A 19827-nucleotide genomic window follows, 5' to 3' on the forward strand; every position below is an offset into this window, starting at 1 on the left:
GGAACACAACTCATTTGTAACTCGACGCAAGCACTAGGGTCACATGTTATACTCAACAACTTTGTCATTAGTCTAGTTTATATCACATCTACTCCTTGTAATAGATCTAGACACATTGTTTGTACTCGAGTGAATACAGATACATTATCAACCGCACAGGACGTAGGGTATTACTCCAATCGGGGGGCCCAAACCTGTATACATCGTGTGTGCCCCGTCTCTTATTAGATTCCTAGATCACGAAGACAACCCGTCTATTCTCATAGAAATATTATCAGAGAAAAACCCTCGACAAGGCAAACAATGGCTTACCACGATCGAGGTTGGAATTAGGCCTTTATTAATTTTGGACGATCGATCTTGAGCTTCGGGAGGAGGAGGATCAGATGAGCTGATGCAAATACGTCATTTTGGACGGAGATACGCAGATGTCGAGAGGAGGGGAGGAGAACAGGCGAAGATCATGATCACTGCTACTATTGGGAATTGGGATCGGTTTGACTAGGGTTGACGATGGCATGACTGCAGTACCGCACGATCAGACTTGCGTATGATCAGACTTGCGCATGATGCTTCGTTAATTTAGAAACAATCTATCATCTATGGTTTGGTTGGGTTATGTTACTAGATAATGTAACGTTGGGTCTTAAGTTATTTATAAATTTGGAAACTCATTTGAACTTTGTTGTTACTTACTAACAGGATATGCAGCGTAAAGACTTGGACAAAATTAGTAGGCAGCAGGACACAAGCCAATACATATATAAACACCTGGTTAGGGGCCCAGAGCGGTCGCCCCGCCCGCCCTGAAGCTCTGGTGCGGTCCTGCATGCTTTTTCATCTTTCATGGAACATCACGGTTCATCAGGATTTTGCCGAGCTCCTTCCACCACTCGCTCATTCAGCCGGCAACATGCATGCTGCAGTACTTCATGACTCATGACGTCTTTACCATTGAAAACACTGTTGTCATATGTAGTTGGCCCGATCTCCGCTCGAAGCCTTGAACGTGAGCCCGCCGCCGCTCAATCCATGTTGTAGCCTGCCAACGCCGCATGCGGCAGGAGCCCGCCCTCCTTCAATCCTCATCGATCGGAGCCTGCCGAGGCCGCATGCGACAAGAGCCCACCGCCATCCGTGCCGTCGCTTCTCAGATTTGAGCTCCTGCCATCGGGAACGACGTCTTCCTTGTTGCCTGGGATCGATACATACTTTCCACGCCTCCGTTGTTTGGACTCGAGCCACCGGGGTGCGGGCATCGACCTTCTTAGCACTGTTGCCTCTAGGGCAATTTCGCCTCCCCTGGTGCACGTCCATTCCCGTGGCATGGGGCACAGGAACTCCAGCCGGTGTGCAGACATCGGGTTGGCAGAGAATGCCACGGATCCAGCCACTTTTGCTCGTTCGCCGTTGTGCTGTAGAGTGTCATCGCCTGGACGTCTAGCGCCATGGGCAGACCGCAAGGTTGTCCTGCTCTAGCGCCCTGACATCGTCTCGAGTCCCCACAACCCCGCGTGGTCGCCGTTAGCTACACCGTCTCGATGGGCACGATGCTAAAAGGATCTACGGGCTGCCACTCAAGAGATATCTGCTCGTAGAAAAAAAAAACCCCCGTTGGCTGAAAAGAAGATGTGTTTCACGAATAAAGTACGGTAAGAGTCTTTTTAGAGAGAAAACTTATGTTTAAAGAAGAAGCGAAGAGGAGAAAGAACCAAAAACATGTTGATAAAAAAAGATTAGGTCCCCTAATCTAGTGGCCAGGTGTCTATATTTATAGTGTCATTTAGATGGTAAATATACATATATACCATATAGAGATAGTGATACAAGCTATCACTATACCTTAGGGATCTAGGGCCGGCCAACTCTCACAGCCCGGGTCTAGTTAGAATATTTTTACTTTGCTCGGAAGATATTATCTACTATGTCAAATATAGTAGTACAAGTGGCTCTAGGAACGAGGTACCCAGCTGGTCATTAATTGCGGCGCCGCACTGTCCCGGGTGTCAGAGTGATCACTTGCATCGAGAGATCAGGGTGGCTACCACTTGCACTGGCATTAACTGTCAATCACTTCGTGTCAGGCCAATTGCTTTTGGTGTTCTCATTTTGCTGATATTCTCTCCGGATGCCAGCTTCTTTCCCTGTCTCGAGAGGTGATGGTCTGAGGGGTTCACGGCCTACAGAAGCCTTAGCTTCTGTAAGGAGTTCGGAGCCCGAGAGATCCATAGAAGCTCTTGATGGCGTCCCCTTAGTATTATCTATGGATTGAGATATTCCCCCAACAGTATCCTTCATCTACTGGCTTCGATGTGTGGAGGAGCGAGCAGATGTAGAAGGAACTAGCTTCAGCTCAGTCTCATAGTCAGAATATCCTAATATAACTTCTAGCAGTTGAAGAGCCTCTCGGTGGTGAGCGTAAGCGATGGTGACGAAGCTAGATGGAGATAGCGTAACCCGGAGGAAACTACGTGGTCCGGAACCCATGCTGAGGCCGGAGGCATAGAGGTGTTGGAGCCAAAGGTCGTCGGGGTTCGAACGGAGGCAATACGCTCCAGAGCCAATGTTGAGACCGGAGGTGTAGAGACGTTGGGGTCAAAGGCCATCGAGGTTTGAACGGAGGCAACGCACTCTGGGGCCCATGCTGAGTCTGGAGGCGTAGAGGCGTCAGAGCTGAAGGCCATCGAGGTTTGAATGGAGGCAATGCGCTCCAGAACCCATGCTAAGGCCGGAGGCGTAGAGGCATTGGAGCCGAAGGCCGTTTGAAGCCCTACGGCGATCAGAGCAAGCTCCTTAGCTTCTCCGATGGCGAGCCTTTTCACCATTTGAACTATCATATGGATATCGTATGTAGAGGCAAGATATTCTCCCCATTTTTTGGCACAAGTACTTAATGACGTGTGGTAACGTCAGTGCATCTGACATGGTAATGCGTCGGTTCTCCTGGGGTCTTGTGTCGATTGCCCTTGCATGCGTCGAAAGAGATTCAAATAATAAATGTGACGAGATGTGTATACAAAAACTAGGGCGCTACCGCAGGGAGTTGCCGCGTGTGCGCGGATTTGACTGGGATGTGGCCACGGCCCCTCAGAATAATAATTGGGAAGGTCGTGGGACAACATTCGTGGAGGTTCCATTTCCTTCCCTAGGCGTACGCAAACAATTGGTCTGAGATAAAAGTTGGGGTCTACCTAGTTGATCCTTCTTGATATGTAAGGGAGTGATTCTTCTTTGGCTTGATCATAGCGTCCTCCTCATTAACATCATAGGAGATGTCAATGATTTTGACTTGCTTGACTGGGGCGGGGTCACCTCTGGTGCCGACGCTAGTTTCGCCTGTCGTGGTGCCTCTAGGGGGTGGTTCCGCGAACATGCTTGTAAGGTTGGGACCGGCAACCATTGTGCTTCCATCCTTGCAAAGAGAGCCACCCCCGCCACTCCATCTCAATCTCCAATCAGATTAGATGCTCCAATTGAGATTATCGGTATCTCTAACGATGAAGAGGAGGTCGATTGGGATCTTTTGGAGAAGGAGATAGAAGAGGAAGAGATTGTGGAAGCAAAGACAGAGGCAGCCTAGGCGGAGAACAAGAAGGCCAAGGGTGAGGGAGAGAAGGCCGTGGAGGAGTCCTCTTCATCCTCGTCCTTGTCATCTGACAGCACGGGGGTTGGCTACTACATCAGCCTCTGTTGCGGTAGGCCGCAGATGAAGCGCATACGCCGCTTCATACGCTGATGTTAGGGCTTATTGTTTTTGTCCCCATCCTTTGTCAGTGCTTTTAGTCCTGAGTAGTCCAGATACTAGGAACTCAGGACGGCATGTAAGCATGTTTTGGATGTGAAATTTATTAATATAACAAAGTCCTTGAGTCCGCTTAGTGTTTTTTTTTTCTTTGATCGAAGTGTATAGCAATCCTCCGGGCATACAACCAGACATGTTTTTTTTGTGCACCTAAGCTCCAGTTCCTCACCTTCCCCGGCCCCCTCGCACGCAGTGGTTGTTAGCAGTCAGAGAGTGCGATTGTAGGTTTTTTTTAGTGTTTTAGGGGTGACTAGAGCGATGAAGTCTTACACAATTTTAGGCTTCAACGCAAACAAGGTAGGTGTCATCGATGTGCGGAAGGTTTGGACCCCTTTGGTGGGGGATAGTGACCTCGTTGTTCCTGGCGAAGGAGGTGTAGCCGATAGTGAGGCCATAAGATGAGTTTTTTGACAGAGGCGAGGTAGTTTCAGAGCCTAGTGGTGGTAGATGGAGGCGAAGCCGACGATTAAGGCCGATGGATGCAGTTTGCGATCCCCTCAGCCCTGGCCGCCATTAGGTTCCAGCATGATACGAACATTCTTCTATCCGATGACGGTATAGACTCCTCTCTAAATTTGTTCTAGAATTCTGACTCGATGCAATATATTTGGAGCCATGCGGTAGTTGAAGGAGGTGAAATCAATGGCTAGGTCGAGGGAGGCAATCTGTAACCCCCTCGGCCCTTAGCAGCAGCAAGGCTCTAGAGACTGGGTCATCCGGAGCCCTCCAACAATTGTCAGAGGTGAAACCGATGGCTAGGCCAATAGAGGCAATTTATGACCCCTCAGTCCTTAGTCGTGGCGAGGCTTCGAACGTAGGGCCATCAGGAGCCTAGCGATGTTTGCTGGAGGTGAATCTGATGGCTAGGACAAGGGAGGCAATCCGTGACCCCCTTAGCCCTTAGCCATGGCGAGGCTCTGGAGGTAGGGCCATCTGGAGCCATGTGGTGGTTGCCGGAGGTGAAACCGATGGCTAGGCCAAGGAAGGCAGTTTGTGACCCCCTCGGTCCTTAGCCGTGGCAAGGCTTTAGAGGCAGGGCCATCCGGAGCCCAGCGGCGGTTACCGAAGTGAAGCCGATGGCTAGGCCGAGGGAGGGAGTCCGTAACCCCTTCGGCCTTTAGCCGTGGTGAGGCTCCAGGGGAAAGGCCATCCGGAGACCAGTGGCAGTTGCCGGAGGTAAAGCCGATGGCTAGGCTGAGGGAGGCAGTCTGTGACCCCCTCGGTCCTTAATCGTGGTGAGGCTCCGGAGGCAGGATCATCCAGAGCCCAGCAGCGTTTGCTAGAGGTGAAGCGGATGGCTAGACCGAAGGAGGCAATCCGTGACCCTATCGGCCCTTAGCCGTGGCGAGGCTTTAGAGGCAGGGCCATCCGAAGCCTAGCGGTGGTTGTCGGATGTGAAGCCAATGGCTAGGCCGAGGGATGCAATCCGCGACCCTCTTGGCCCTTAGCCGTGGCGAGGCTCCGGGTGGCTCTGGGTAGTTTTTAGAGATGATGCCGATGGCTAAGCCGAGGGAGGCAATCTGTGACCCTCTTAGTCCTTAGCCGTGATGAGGCTCCGGAGGCAGGGCCATCCAGAGGCCAACGACGGTTGCTAGAGATGAAGCCGATGGCTAGGTCAAGGGGACCTCTTTGGTACTCGGCTAGCATATTCGAGTTGCCATACGGTTCTGTGCCTCTATGACATCGGGTCTTATGCATTCGACGTGTTGGAGGGTTTATTTGTACCTCTACGACATCAGGGGTTACACCTACGACCTGTCGGAGGGTTTTTAGTATCTCTACAACATCGGGGCTTTCGCCTACGACCTGTAAGAGGGTTTCTTTATATCTCTACGACATCAGGGCTTACGCCTACGACCTGTCGGAGGGTTTTTACTAACTCTATGACATCGGAGCTTTCACCTATGGCCTGCCGAAGGGTTTCTTTGTACCTCTACGATATCGGGGCTTTCGCCTATTACCTGTCGAAGGGTTTTCAGTACCTTTATGACATAGGGGCTTTCACCTATGACCTATCGGAGGGTTTCTTTATACCGCTACGACATCAGGGCTTTCGCCTATGACCCATCGAAGGGTTTCCAGTACCTCTACGACATTGGAGCTTAGGACTATAACCTGTCCGAGGGTTTTCATTGTCTCTACGACATCGGGGCTTTTTCCTACGACCTGTCAGAGGGTTTTAGTATCTTTATGACATCGGAGCTTTCACCTACGACCTGCCGAAGGGTTTCTTTGTATCTCTACGACATCGGGGCTTTCGCCTACGACCTATCGAAGGGTTTTTAGTACCTCTACTACATCAGGACTTACGCCTATGATCTATTAGAGGGTTTACAGTACCTCTAGACATCGAGGCTTATGCCTACGATCTATCGGAGGGTTTTCAGTATCTCTACGGCATCGAGACTTTCTGTAGGGCATCAAGGACATCCTAAGAGGGGGGTGAATTAGGACACTTAAAACTATTGGGTCCAAAACATTCACAAGATAAGTCTATCTCAATTTCTATCTAAATGTGCTAGGCTTATCTGGTATGTCTACTCTATCGCTTAATAGAATTGTAAAATGCAAGTAAGTAAATGCGGAAACGTAAATGAGGTAGAGAGACAAACTCGGCACGAGGGATTTATATCCCGTGTTATCGGTGACACACAAGTCACCACTAGTCTACGTTGGAGCTCCACAAAAGATATGCTCCCGGTCGCCAAGTCTCTTCCGGTCATGGCTCTTGAGATACCAAGTCACCAAGACAAGGCCTCAAGCACGATGAGCCACCAAGCCACCAAGGCGAGGTCTCACCACTAACCTCTCTTCCGATCACTTGTACGCCGTCTTCACTTTGGAGCTTTAGTCACAAAGACAAGACCTTCCGCGTCCCCGCACAATTCTCTTGTCGTCGCTCCACATCAAATCGGAGGGTCAACAAGTTACCGGCGAGTCACAAAGACTCCAAGGTGCTGACGTACCTCTTAGTACATGTTTGAATCACTCCTTGATCCACACTCTAGGTTGCAGCACCTAGCAACTCTTCTCTCTAGGCCTGTAAGCACTAATCACTCACTAATGATGTGCTGGGTGAACGCTTTATGCTCTTGGATGGCTTGGATATCTTCTTAGGTGTACAAGGGTTTCTTTAGACTCCAGCAGCTTCAAATGAATGAGTGAAGGGGTATGTATAGCCTCAACCTTGCGAACTAGCCGTTATCCCAACGGCTCATATATTCTGTTAACACTGGATGATCCGGCGTTAACGGAGGTACAAGCACCAGACCATCTGGTGTGTACATTCTCATAAACTAACCGTTAGAACTCCACTCGGAGTTCTTCTGAACACCGGATACTCCGATGTATACATCCTCTTCATCACCGGACTATCCGGTGAATTATCCTGAGCCAGACCGCGCCAAACTTCCTCTCTGCACAAAATACTCCGGTGTGCACTGTCTTCATCACCGGATCTTCCGGTGTGTAGAACTTCTTCTTCTGGTTTTTCCACACACTCTGTTAAATGCTCCGGTGAAGCCTTCGGTGTGCATCAGTTCATCACCGGACTATCCGGTGAGTAGATCTTCAATTTTCTGTGCTTGGATTCCTCTCTGCAAGAATTAGTTCGGTGTACATCTCTTCTAATCGTCGGACCTTCCGGTGAGTGCAATTCACAGTGACTCCTTCTGACAGAATTGCTCCAGCGTGTACACTCTTTATTATCAGATCATCCGGTGAGGCAAACTGCCTCTGGACATAATGCTCCGGTGAGTGCAATTCTTCCAGCGCCGGACCTTCCGGTGAGAACAATTTCTCCAGAACTTTTTCCAATTCAATCAAATTTTGTCCCGGCTGCGGTGGCTTTTTGATGTATTGCATCCAGGAGACCTACTAACATATATTCTTGACAAACATGTTAGTCCTATTGATTATGTTGTCATTAATCACCAAAATCACAATCACAGCCTAATAGGGTCATTTTCGCTACACTTTCGTCTACGACCTGCCGGAGAGTTTCTTTGTACCTCTATGACATCAGGGCTTTCGCCTATGACCTGTCGGAAGGTTTTTAGTACCTCTATGGCATCGGGGCTTTCGCCTACAACCTATCGGAGGGTTTCTTTGTTCCTCTACGATATTGAGGTTTTCACCTACGACCTGTTGGAGGATTTTCAGTACCTTTATACCATCAGGGCTTTCACCTATGACATGCCAGAGGGTTTTTAGTAGCTCTAAGATATCGAGGCTTTCGCCTACAACTTGCCAGAGGGTTTTTTTGTACCTCTACGACATTAGGGCTTTCTCTTATGACTTGTCGGAGGGTTTTTAGTACCTCTACGACATCGAGGCTTACGCCTACGACCTGTCGGAGGGTTTTGAGGGTTTTTTTAAGGTATCTCCGCTACTGAGGCCATACCATCGGTGGGGGAGGTTTTTAAGATGTCCCCGCCACCAAGGCTGAGCCATCGGTGGGGAGGTTTTTAAGAGGTCTCCGCCACCGAGGCTGAGTCATCGGTGGAGAGGTTTTTAAGATGGCTTCGCCACTGAGGCTAAGTCATCGTTGGGGAGGTTATTTAAGATGTCTCTGTCACCTAGGCTAAGCCATCGGTGGAGAGGTTTTTTTAATCTCTATACATTATTTCAGTGAAGGTATAGCTTAAGTTTTGATTATAGATATAACTTAAGTTTTACTGTTTATTGTTGAACAAAGATATAACTTAAGTCTTACAGTATCCTGTTGCTACCTAGCAGCTATCTGTCGTATAGACTTTCAATCAGATAAGCTAGCTACTTTCAGAGTACGCTGACTTTGTTGTATAAATACTAAATAGCTAGGTAAGCTATTACTAGGTGGCCATAAGCGGCCATACATTTGCCAAAATGAGGTCTCCACAGTAAGCTCGAAGGCAAGGAAGAATTCAACAGCCTGAAGGCGGCGGAAGGATTGACTTCTTCGGCCTGGGTTGCCTGTTGAAGGGTCTGGATTTCATGGGCATCTAGAGCACTCGGAGCCCTATTGCTGGAGCCCTGCACCTCTTCGCCACAACCAATCCCACTAGTATTGAACTCGATGGGGGAGGCACGTCAGGGGCCCCAACTGCTCCAGAGGCTCAAGTGGGGGCCTCTACGTTGGAGGCTTACCAGACTCTGTTTATGGTTAGGGCCTTTTCACGATTTAGTCCTCATCGCTGAGGTATTGCACCGTTGGTGGCGGAGCCGGGGGTGGCATAGTGGGTCGAGGGGGGCTCAGTAAGGCCCGGGCACCCACCTGGTGCCCTGCTGCAGGCTTGCGACCACTGGGTCACCTGTCACCAGATTTTCCCTTGATAGGCATCCCGTCTGCCTCTTGAGGTTATCTTCCCGAAAAGCTATGAGTGTTCAGCAACCGTCTATATTGTGGCCACATCTAGGTCCGTGCAGGATGCACCAGTACCCTTTCGGTGGTTCTGAAGCTTGTGGTCAGTGCCAAGGATGTTAGCAAGATTTGCGCCCCTGGGGCCAGTGGTCTCCTCGAAGCCTACTTCCACATAGGGAGGCCGCCGGGGCCATCGAGTGACCATGCTCTCAGAGGACACTGCTCGACGAAGGTGCCCTAGGTGTCATCACATGAAGCATCTTGGGGATGAGCCCACGCATGAGTGCCCCTGGGCTTGAGCGCTGAGAACCATTGGAGGGCAGCCTGTCTGGCTGCGGCCTTGGTCATAACCCCCTGAGGTGCGACGGGGTCCTCGCTGCGCCACTATCGGAATGCCTCTGTGCCGGCTTGGGCCTCCGTGAGAACCCAAGCTGTTGGGTCGGCGGTGGCCGGATGGTCGCCGTTTCGCCTAGCTGTAGAGCTGGTTGGTGCAGACGGTGTGCCCGGTCACGACTGTCATGAATACGTTTGCATGGGTGCGGCAATGGAAACAGCTACTTAGGCTAGCACCTTGGTGGTCTTTAGTGATGTCCTACCTCCTCTTGTACTTCTATATTCAGGTCCACATGGACGGCGCGCTGTTGGCGGAAGAGAAGATGTCTTCCACGAATAAAGTACGGTGACAATCTCTTCTACAGAGGATACTCAAGCTTAGAGAAGAAGTGGAGAGGAGGAAAAACAAAAAAACATGTTGATAGTAAAAAGGATTAGGTCCCTTAGTCTGGTGGCCAAGTGTCTGTATTTATAGTGTCATTTAGGGTGTAAATATATATGTATACCCTATAGAGATACTGATACAAGCTATCACTATAACGCAGGGACCTAGGGTCAGCCGACTCGCACAGTCCGAGACTATATAGAATGCTTTTACCTTGCTCAGAAGACATTATCTACTATAACAAATATAATAGTGCAAGTGACTCTAGGGACGCTATCGGTGTATCAGGAACCGGGGGTCCCCGAATCCTGAGGCCAGGCCAGCAATCCGCCACATGGTGCCATCCCGCGGAGTCTCTCCCGCAAGGTGAAAAAGATCGAGTCCCGGGAGAGGGTGCTCGGGGCCACAGTCGGTGGCCCCCGAGTACCCCAGTTCCCCGATGATCCACGAAATCTAAGTACCAGGAAGAAAGTGCTCGGGAAGGTGTACGGTGACCTCCGAGCACCCAAGTCCCCCAACGACCAGGAAAGCTAAGTACCGGGAGAAACGTGCCCGGGACCGCTAGCAGTGGCCCCCTGGGCACCCAAGTATCCCGAGGACCCACCGAAGAAAGTTCCGGGAGAGAGTGCTCGGGGCTGCGTGCAGCAGCCCCCAAGCACTCGGTTCCCCGAGGATCCGTACAAGTGTGCCCGGGAGAGAGTGCTCGAGGAGGTGAACAGTACCCCCGAGCACTCGGTTCCCCGAGGACAAGAAAGGGCATTCTCGGGAGAGAGTGCTCGGGGAGGCGAACGGCGACCCCCGAGCACTCGGTACCCCGACGACCAAGAGAGCCCCCTGGCAGTGGCCCCCAAGGGGCCCACCGATGAGGTGTCAGCCAGTCAAAGGCTCAATGCCGCATTTAAAGAGCGTGCGTGGCCTGTCATCTCCAACTGCTCCCGCCGCGCTCAGCGTCAGTTCCTGCCACGTTCTGGCAGATGGGCATGGGGTTATTAATTGCACGGGTCCCATCCCGTGCCATCCGGCCCGTCTCGGGATAACGTCGTAAGGGCCGAGGCGTTCCGTCTGCCGCGCTGCTGTGGCAGGGGAACAAGACAGGGCGGGCACGCCGGGCCGCTCTGCGGCTGCCCAGTGGGCCCTCTCCACGGCGCCCGTTGCCAGTGCATTTATGGTAACGGATGACCGGGCGTGGGACGTATTTTCTACCCCCGGTCACTTCGCCCAGAGGAAATGATGACGCCCTTTCCATTTATGGTGTCTCGGAACTCGTGCTCCCCCTCCCGTTCGGGGCACGCTGCTGCCGACGGGTATTTAAAACCGCCGGCGGCACAAAAGAAACAATGGCTCAGTAGTGTGGGAAAACACAGAAAGTAAAAAAGAAACAACGGCTGAGAGGTGAACAACACGAGACAGAATAGAAGAAAAAGAGAGAAGAGAAGATCACAGGCCGAAGAACAAAGAGCCCCAGGCTCTAAGATAGACCAACATTCTTGTAACCAGCAACATCCTTGAGGGACTTCCTCTGGGCATTTATAGTATCCATACAGGAGTAGGATGTTACGCCCCCGTGTGGCCCGAACCTGTCTAAACACCAGTGCATTTACTCCTTTCCACATTAGATCACTCCGCACCACCGGCCATCGCATTCATACCCATTTATTCCTCAGGCGAACATATTCAGGATCATCCCCCCGGTCGAATCTCTAAAAAAGGGTCCCCCAGGATCCCTGCGACAGGAGTTCACCCTCCGACAGACGCGATATCCAGCCGGTCGTTAATTGCGGCATCACACTATCCTAGGTGTCAGAGTGATCTCTACTTGCATTGGGAGGTCAGGGTGTCCACCACTTACACCGACATTAACTGCCAGTCACTTCATGTCAGGCCAATCGACTTTGGTGTTCTCTTTTTGCTGATATTATCTCTAAAGACCAGTTTCTTCTCCTATCTTGAGAGGCGATGGACTAAGAGATTAACGGTCTCTAGAAGCCTTATCTTATGCAGGAAGTACGGAGCCCGAGAACTATGAAAAACTTTTAATAACATTTTCTTAGTATTATCTATAAGCTAAGATATTTCCCCAACCAGTTCTTTTAATTAGCTAACCTGCGGCTTTTTTACTTTTCCACGGCTCTCTACAAAAGAAGAAGTCTGAAACGAACCTCTCAACATTTCTGCGGAAGAGGATATACGGGAGACGATTATTCGAGTCCTCAAGGCTCAAATCCTCATTTTTTATGCGGGCAAAACCAACTCTACGTGTCCTTGTCAGATTTCCATTGGCTTACATGTCACTCTTGCCTGACTTTTGGATGGATCAAGAACTTTTGGGCGTCACGACTGAGCCATGATTCACCGAGGAGAAAAAAAAAATGCTTGGCAGCAACCAGTAACAACGCTTGAAGGACTGCCCTGGAGAATTGCTCTCGTTGAACGAATCGCGGTTTGTAAACATCATCGTCTTGCAATTGCAACTGGCACAGCTATCAACTCCTGTCGTCAACTTTGTCATGCCACGATGGGAATTGGGCAACGATCGGTACCTTTCACGGTTTCACCAAGCGATCGCCTACGACTAGCAGACCAATACGGGCAGAATGGACGGACATAGAAAACCTCAGCACGAGACTTCCATCTCCGGTTCTCGTACTGGTGTTCATGGAGATTTGAGTTCCTCTGCTGAGGTCAAGATTCAAAATCTGCACATGCAAGCGACCGCTGACTAATTTCCTTTTGTTTTCAGGAACAACAGATCATGAAGCATACTAAAAATTATCTTAAGCATCAAGCGATCAAGCAACGGATACAGTGGCAAACAGACAAGCTAGCCCCTAAAGCGCGTTGTAACCGCGATCCAACGCAAAGCTTTTGTGTTCATAAAAGGGGAAAGACAAGCTAGCATATCTTTTCTCGCATAATTAACTTCTCCACACATTATTCTTGCCCTCTGTTACTGCAGACGATGGAATGAAGAGACACCGGATAGAGCTGTCGCCGATCTGACACATACAGCAAGCAATCTTATCTGAAGTATGCAACTAAAGACAGCATCGAAGCAGAGCTCACTTATTTATGATGGCGTCGGCCACTTCTCATGTAAATGTATCTCAGCATGCCAGCACCAGAGCTCACATCCTGCTCTTCTTCACGGGCCCCAGCTCTTTGACCTTGGCTCTCAGCTCATGCTTCTTGATCTTCCCCGTGGCCGTCTTCGGCAGCGGCCCGAAGATCACCGACTTGGGCACCCAGTACCCCGGCATCCTCTCCCGGCAGAACCTCATGATGTCGTTCGCCAATGCCGCCTCGTCGGAGCTGTCAGTTCCTTCCTTGACCGTCACGAACGCGCACGGCGACTCCCCCCACCGCTCGTCGGCCCTGGCGACGACCGAGGTCTCGAGCACCGCCGGGTGCATGCACAGCACCTTCTCCACCTCCAGACTGCTGATGTTCTCCCCGCCGGAGATGATGATGTCCTTCATCCGGTCCTTCACCTCGATGTACCCGTCCGGGTGCTTCACGCCGAGGTCGCCCGAGTGGTACCACCCGCCCGCGAACGCGTCGGCGTTGGCCTTGGGGTTCTTGAGGTACCCCTTCATGACGGCGTTGCCGCGCATGACGATCTCCCCGTAGGACTTGCCGTCGGCCGGGACGGGGGCCATCGTCTTCGGGTCCACGACGTCGAGGCCCTCCAGCGCGGTGTACCGGATGCCCTGTCGGCAGTGCAGGCGGGAGCGCTCCTCCAGCGACAGGTCGTCCCACTCGGGCTTCCACGCACACACGGTGGAGGGGCCGTAGGTCTCCGACAGGCCGTACGTGTGCGTGACGCGGAAGCCGCGGATGGACAGCGCGGCGAGCAGGGACGGCGTAGGGGCTGCTCCAGCCACATTGACATTTACGACGCGGGGAAGTGGCAAGAAGGTCTCGCTTGCTGGAGCGTTGATGAGGTCGTTGAGGACGATTGGTGCAGCACAAAAGTGCGTCACTCCTTGCTTCGCAATGCCAGAGTATATAGCCTTTGTGCTCACCTGCAGAACACAAGTGCAAGACGGTGTTTGAGAAATCAGAATTGCCATAGCTCAAAGAAATTGCACGGCCATTTTTCCTTTTTCACTGAAAAGTCGAGCAGATGTTCTTTGATTCCTAGATGTGTAAAGATGTAGTCTGCGTGATTTGAGGAGACATTCGGTACCAGAAATGTATCCTTGGACGGATGCATCATGCATGGCAACATAAGCAAGATGTGAAAGATTGCACTACAGTTAACACAACATTAGAAACATGCTTGTATGACTAGCTCCAAGCCTTTTAGCAGTAAAAATTTGTCTAATAACACATCATCAATGACAGCTGATTTTGCCGGCAATTTTATACCACATGAAAGAGCAAACCTTAACGTACCTGACGAAGACATATGCTTGTTCCACAGAATGCTGCCAGCGCCCAAGTATAACACCAACCATTACAGTGGAACATGGGCAAAGTCCACAAGTAAACTGCTCCTTCAGGCATTCCCCACACCATAGCGACACTGAGAGCCATGAGATATGCGCCACGATGATGCAGCACAACACCTTTTGGGCTGGAAGTAGTCCCGGAAGTGTAGCCTAGGGCGATGCTCTGCCATTCATCCTTCGGTGGCTTCCAATTGAACTCTGGATCACCAGTTTTCAGGAACTCCTCGTACTCAATGGCTCCTTTTCCTAGAGCATATTGTTGGGATTTTGGATCACAGGTTGGGTCACTAATAACGATCAGGATCGGAGGCCTGAAAGCCGATTTCTTATTCTCTGCAGTTATCCTAAGAGATTCTTCAGCAAGGGTGAAGAATTCTTGGTCCACCATCAGAACTTCTGCCACAGAATGCTCAAGAAGGAATGCAATTGTCTGGGCATTTAACCGGATATTAACACAGTTCACAACAGCTCCAGACATCGGAACGCCAAAGTGAGCTTCAAAAACTGCCGGTACATTTGGAGCTATTACAGCAACCTAAGCAAACAGAATCAATTGAGTACAACGTGAGCCAAATATATTTTTTAAGATAATAAAAAATATTTTTTTTAAAAAAAGAGCCACTGAAATACTCTGTATTAAACAGGGGCAGTTTTATGGTACTAAGAGGTAATAGGGATATTAAATCTCAGCCGTCCATTGTTCAAGGGCAGGTTTGACCATTGGAGGATCTACCTAGTATGGAAACTTACCAGCTAATTAAAGAAGAGGGCGTTTTATAGGAATTCAACTATCTCTTTCTAATATTAGTGCATTGAGTAGTAACGCAAATTTCATATATGTTGAATGATGAATTCTTCTCTTGATCAAAGCTAGATATATATGCGCATGATTTCATATGAATTTGCAACTTAAAAATTCTGCAAATATAGTACTTCAAAACACATTAAACATGCTTTATATACTGTCACAAATGTAATGCACATTCTTAATCTATTTTTTAAAACTGAAAATTTGTTATCTAAATTGCCCAATTACTGATCACGTACACATCCTAACTACTAGTTTCCACCGTGCAATTTCACACGAAGAAAAAAAAGGAATCTCAAGAAAACATAGTAATGTCCAAGTTTGCGCATTAGAAATCAATGGAGCCAGATTTGGTACAGATAACCAACACTAATTACAGTCATTACATGTTTCCTTATTCATCATTGTGCTTTAATGATAATAATATTTTCTTCCTTAATTATACGAAGTGAAAGTCCATATAACCCTATATAGTGATTGGTGAACTCTTACCTACTGAGAGGTAATAGTTAATACTGGCCACTAGATCAAGAAAAAATAGCGGCTCCTATTGATTTGGGAGTACTGTAAAATTTCCCATTAAACAGTCTATGAAAGACAAAAAATCACAAGATTTATTGTAAAATCTAAATATATCATCCAGTTAAAGGTGGAAAGTTTTATCTCAATGGTTTTTATTGCAGATGTGCATTTACCAAACTAAAGAACAAATCTTATATATATATAATCCATAATTCCATTTCCACGTTTAACTGGATGGATTTTACCTCAGGCTCCCATTAGACCGAGAAAGTTAGAGACACGGAGTCATGGACAAGACAAGAAAGGTACAGGCTTATCTTATTTTGACCAGAAACAGTAAGCTGACGTGTTTCGTTTTGATGAGAAAAGCTACGAAACCAGTATCAGCTACGAGCACCTTCTAAAAGGAACAGGAGCATCACTGTGCTGATTTGGACTGAACAATTTCAGAGCATCTTCAATAGGCAAAAAAAATCTTTCTTGACTTATCAGGCTATCACTGATTCACTGCCACCGGGCTGCAGCATATTCCGAACAGGGGAAAATCCCCTGCTACCCTTTTGTTGGAAAACAAAAGGTAAACTACTTACGGCATGTACACGATCAGGGGGATTAAACACAACCTGATCGTAGCACAAGGATATCATGCATGAACTGACTGGATAATACAGTCATATACTGCAATCTGATAACTACAAGAGCGACCAAACATTTTTTTAAAAAAAAATTAAACACTGAGAAAATAGTAAGGGCACAACGACACATTTAAGTTTTTATAATTTCCTTCAGGTAAAAAAAAGTGCCCATCCATCTTCTAAAGGTTGCAATCAGGAAAACTGCCTCTATGGTTACAACCAGGGTAGATCTTGCATTTAAAATGCCAGTGAAAATCAAATAACTATACACTCAAGTCACTATCCAAACCTCCATGGTCATATAACCGAAATTTTAGTATCTTACACCTTTTTTTTTCTCTGAGAAAGCATCTTACCCCTCTTAACGCAACTCATGTAATTCAGAAATACCTAAAAAAACTAATACTACAATTCACAGGCAGCTCTGTCCTTGATAAAAAAAAGCGACCGCTTTATTTTAAAAAAATTGAGAGAAGTCCAGTAATTTTACCGTGCTGCCGACTCCGACGGATCGGCGCGCGAGGGCGGACGCGAGGCGGCGGCACCGGCGGTAGGTTTCGGCCCAGGTGTACCGCACGGGGCCGTGCACGACGGAGGCCCTGTCCGGCTGCGCCAGCGCGGCGCGCTCCAGGAACCAGAGGGGCGTGAGCGGCGTGTAGTTGGCGGCGTTCCGCGGCAGGTCGTCGATGTCCCGCTCCGGCCCTTGCGAGTCCATCCTCTCTCTCTGTCTCTCGCCGAGATGGTAACTAGACGGGTGGTCGAGTGCCTAAAGCGTGAGGTGAGAGAGAGTGAGGAGACGCGGGCGACGCCGCTCGGCGAGCAACACTGGCATTTATAGCTCGGACAGGTCTGCGCGGTGCGAGCAACTTGTGCGCCAGGTCGGCCGTCGGATCAGAAACAGACGCTCAGGATCTGTCGTGCGGGGGAGGCGAGGAGAAGCTACAGACTTGGAATTTTAGGGATGGAGTGGGGTGGAGTCGGGATTTTTACCTTAACCCGTCTTGTCCTGTCTCGCCTTGTTCAGAATCATCATAACTTCTTAGATCAAATTTAATTAAAAAATAATAACTATCATAACATACAAATATAAAAAAGTTATATTTAAAATTGACGAAACCAACCTAACATGACAATAGTTATATACATATATTAGCTTACTAAAAAATTTGTTACTAAAGACAATAAAATCTTAACAAATTTACTAAAGCTGAGTGTAACGTGTATACGAGACAGGGCAGATTTTTACCCACCCGTCTTATCCTAACCGGTGCCCCGTCCCATTTACCTTGATGATAATTAAAATAAAAAAATCTGCTCCAACCAGGTTGAGCCTGATGGAGAACTAGTCAGGTGAGGAATTAGGGCCTGTTTGTTTCAGCTAGAGATTCTGAAAAGCAGCTTATAAAAGTTGGATTGTCAAAAGTTGGATTGTGAAAAGCTAGATTGTGAAAAGCTTTTAGACTGTAGATTCTAAAAAAATTTAATAGACTGTTTAGTAAAATAGATTTTCACAATCTATTAAAAGCTGAGGAAAACCAGCTTCTCAGATTCTCACAATCCAACCAGCAGATTTTAAAAAACTATAACCAAAAACTGCCTGTTTATTTCAGCTTTAAATTATAAAAGCTGAAAGACAGAATCCGAAGCTGAAACAAACAGAGCCTTAGACCTCTACTTGGAATTGGACTTCGCCACCACGGTGGAGTCGAGCGGGCCGGACGTGGCGACGTGCCGTCCGAAAAGACGATAGACACGTTCACGTGCGGCCCAGCCTATGTGGCAGGTGGACCCACGGGCTCTTGCTGCTCTACTCGTAGAGGCAAGCTGGTGGCTATGGCCCACATAGCTCACAGGACTACAGAGGACAAGTCAGGACTAGGTTTTGTTCATGTCATTTTTGCATATGCACTTCCTCCAGGGACGACTGATTGGAAAATGTTTTTTTATTACAATTCCTGAATTCCACTTCGATCGCTACACTCTGAAACTTGTTGTAATCTGTTGCACCGCAATCCCTGGAATGCGATCCGAAAGCGAGGCATTGCAGTTAGCAAACGCTCTATAGAAATCGGCAGACACTCATGTAGTAAGAGTTTATTTAGCAAAACTCTACCTTTAAAATTTTTTAAAGTTGATTATCTCTAACTCTAAAAAATTTAAAAAACATCTTATTTTTATTTTGAATTTAAAATAAATATTTAAATCACTTTATTTTTATCCTACTAACTTCAAATTCTAGAGCCGGAGCTCTGCCATGTAAATGGCGGCGGCAGTTTTTTCTTCTTCTAGCATATCTGATGAAGTATAGTAGATGGCTATGATGACCTGGCATCTCATGAATGTGAGGTAAGTGCTGATGCAAGCAGCAGCAAGTTGCAGCATCTGCGTCGTGAACTCCCCCGTCTTGGTTCGATGCATCAGCACATGTGACAGAGGAAGCGCGCCACCCGCCACATGTTCACTGTTACTAGATTCCAAGCAAAAGTTCACTGAACCAATGAAATGATACGAGGACGTTCCCAGTTATATTTGAATCGTAATTGACGTGTAGCATTCCATTCAATCATATTCAGTTCGATGCCAAAATCGACAAGGGACGTGGATGTCTCAAGAAAATCGATCAGGTTCTACGACCTTGATCTGCTGCTGCCTTATGAAATCCATAGGCCATGGTCTGACTCCGTAACTCCGAAGCAAGTTCTTCCGTATCTACTCTCTAAGCGGCTTGCTTCCTTGTTTGGTTAGTTAGGATGGGAATATATGAGGGCTGGATTTGGGATATATTTAATCCGCGTCTAATTTTACTATAAATTAAACTTAACTAAAGTATGGTTGTTAAAAAAAATGTGAGGAATTAAATGATGACCGCGCTAGTGGTAAAGTTTGGCAAGAAAATAAATCTACGACATATGAAGTAAATTGCTAAACAAATTTGACAAGGCACCAAATACATATTTAAAAGTATGTGACATGTCTAAGATGTGATATCGTGAGTATAACTAGCAATAAAACAGATTTTTCTCACGTCTACCTATACCGATTGCTAAAAAACTCTAGGCGATGACGTGATAAAAATGAATTTAGAGCACCAACAATGTATAATGTCTACCTAAATAGTAAGAGTAGGCCTTGTACCAGTGAATATTTATTATTTCAATTGCCATAATATATTAGGTATTATGGTGATCCACGTTTCAGTAAAAACAAATCTCCTTTCTCAGCCACCGAGAGAGAGGGGAAGGGTATAGGAAAAAGAAATTATTTTTAATTCTTTATGTCTAGTAGTAAGCTTACTGTTAATAGTAACTTACTACCTGTTTTTTATAGTGGCTCTTACTATCTATTTTTATAGTGGCTATTACCAAATAGTAACGCACGCAAGGTCTCCCTGCTGCTTCAGCCTCACGAGTCACGATTGTTGGAACTATGGAATCTATCTAGGGTAGACCCGAGATACTTCAAGCTTATCAATTGAATCAAAGACCTACTGAGAGACAGAGAGACAGAGAGGAGAGGTAGAGGGACGAACCTGACAGCTCCGGAGTAGATG

General features: G+C 48.0%; 1 protein-coding gene across 1 annotated transcript; it reads right to left on the bottom strand.

Annotated features, from left to right (window-relative positions):
* Positions 1-12614: 12614 nt before the first annotated feature.
* Positions 12615-17095, bottom strand: LOC133912338 (acetate--CoA ligase CCL3-like). Its single transcript, XM_062355013.1, has 3 exons — positions 16768-17095; positions 14257-14847; positions 12615-13883 (listed from the first exon to the last, which is right to left on the bottom strand). Exons 1-3 carry the CDS (start codon positions 16990-16992, stop codon positions 12987-12989), a joined length of 1713 nt encoding a protein of 570 aa, XP_062210997.1. The 5' UTR covers positions 16993-17095; the 3' UTR covers positions 12615-12986.
* Between the last annotated feature and the right edge of the window lie 2732 nt (positions 17096-19827).

Source organism: Phragmites australis, chromosome 3 (assembly GCF_958298935.1).
Source record: "Phragmites australis chromosome 3, lpPhrAust1.1, whole genome shotgun sequence".
NCBI lineage: Eukaryota > Viridiplantae > Streptophyta > Magnoliopsida > Poales > Poaceae > Phragmites > Phragmites australis.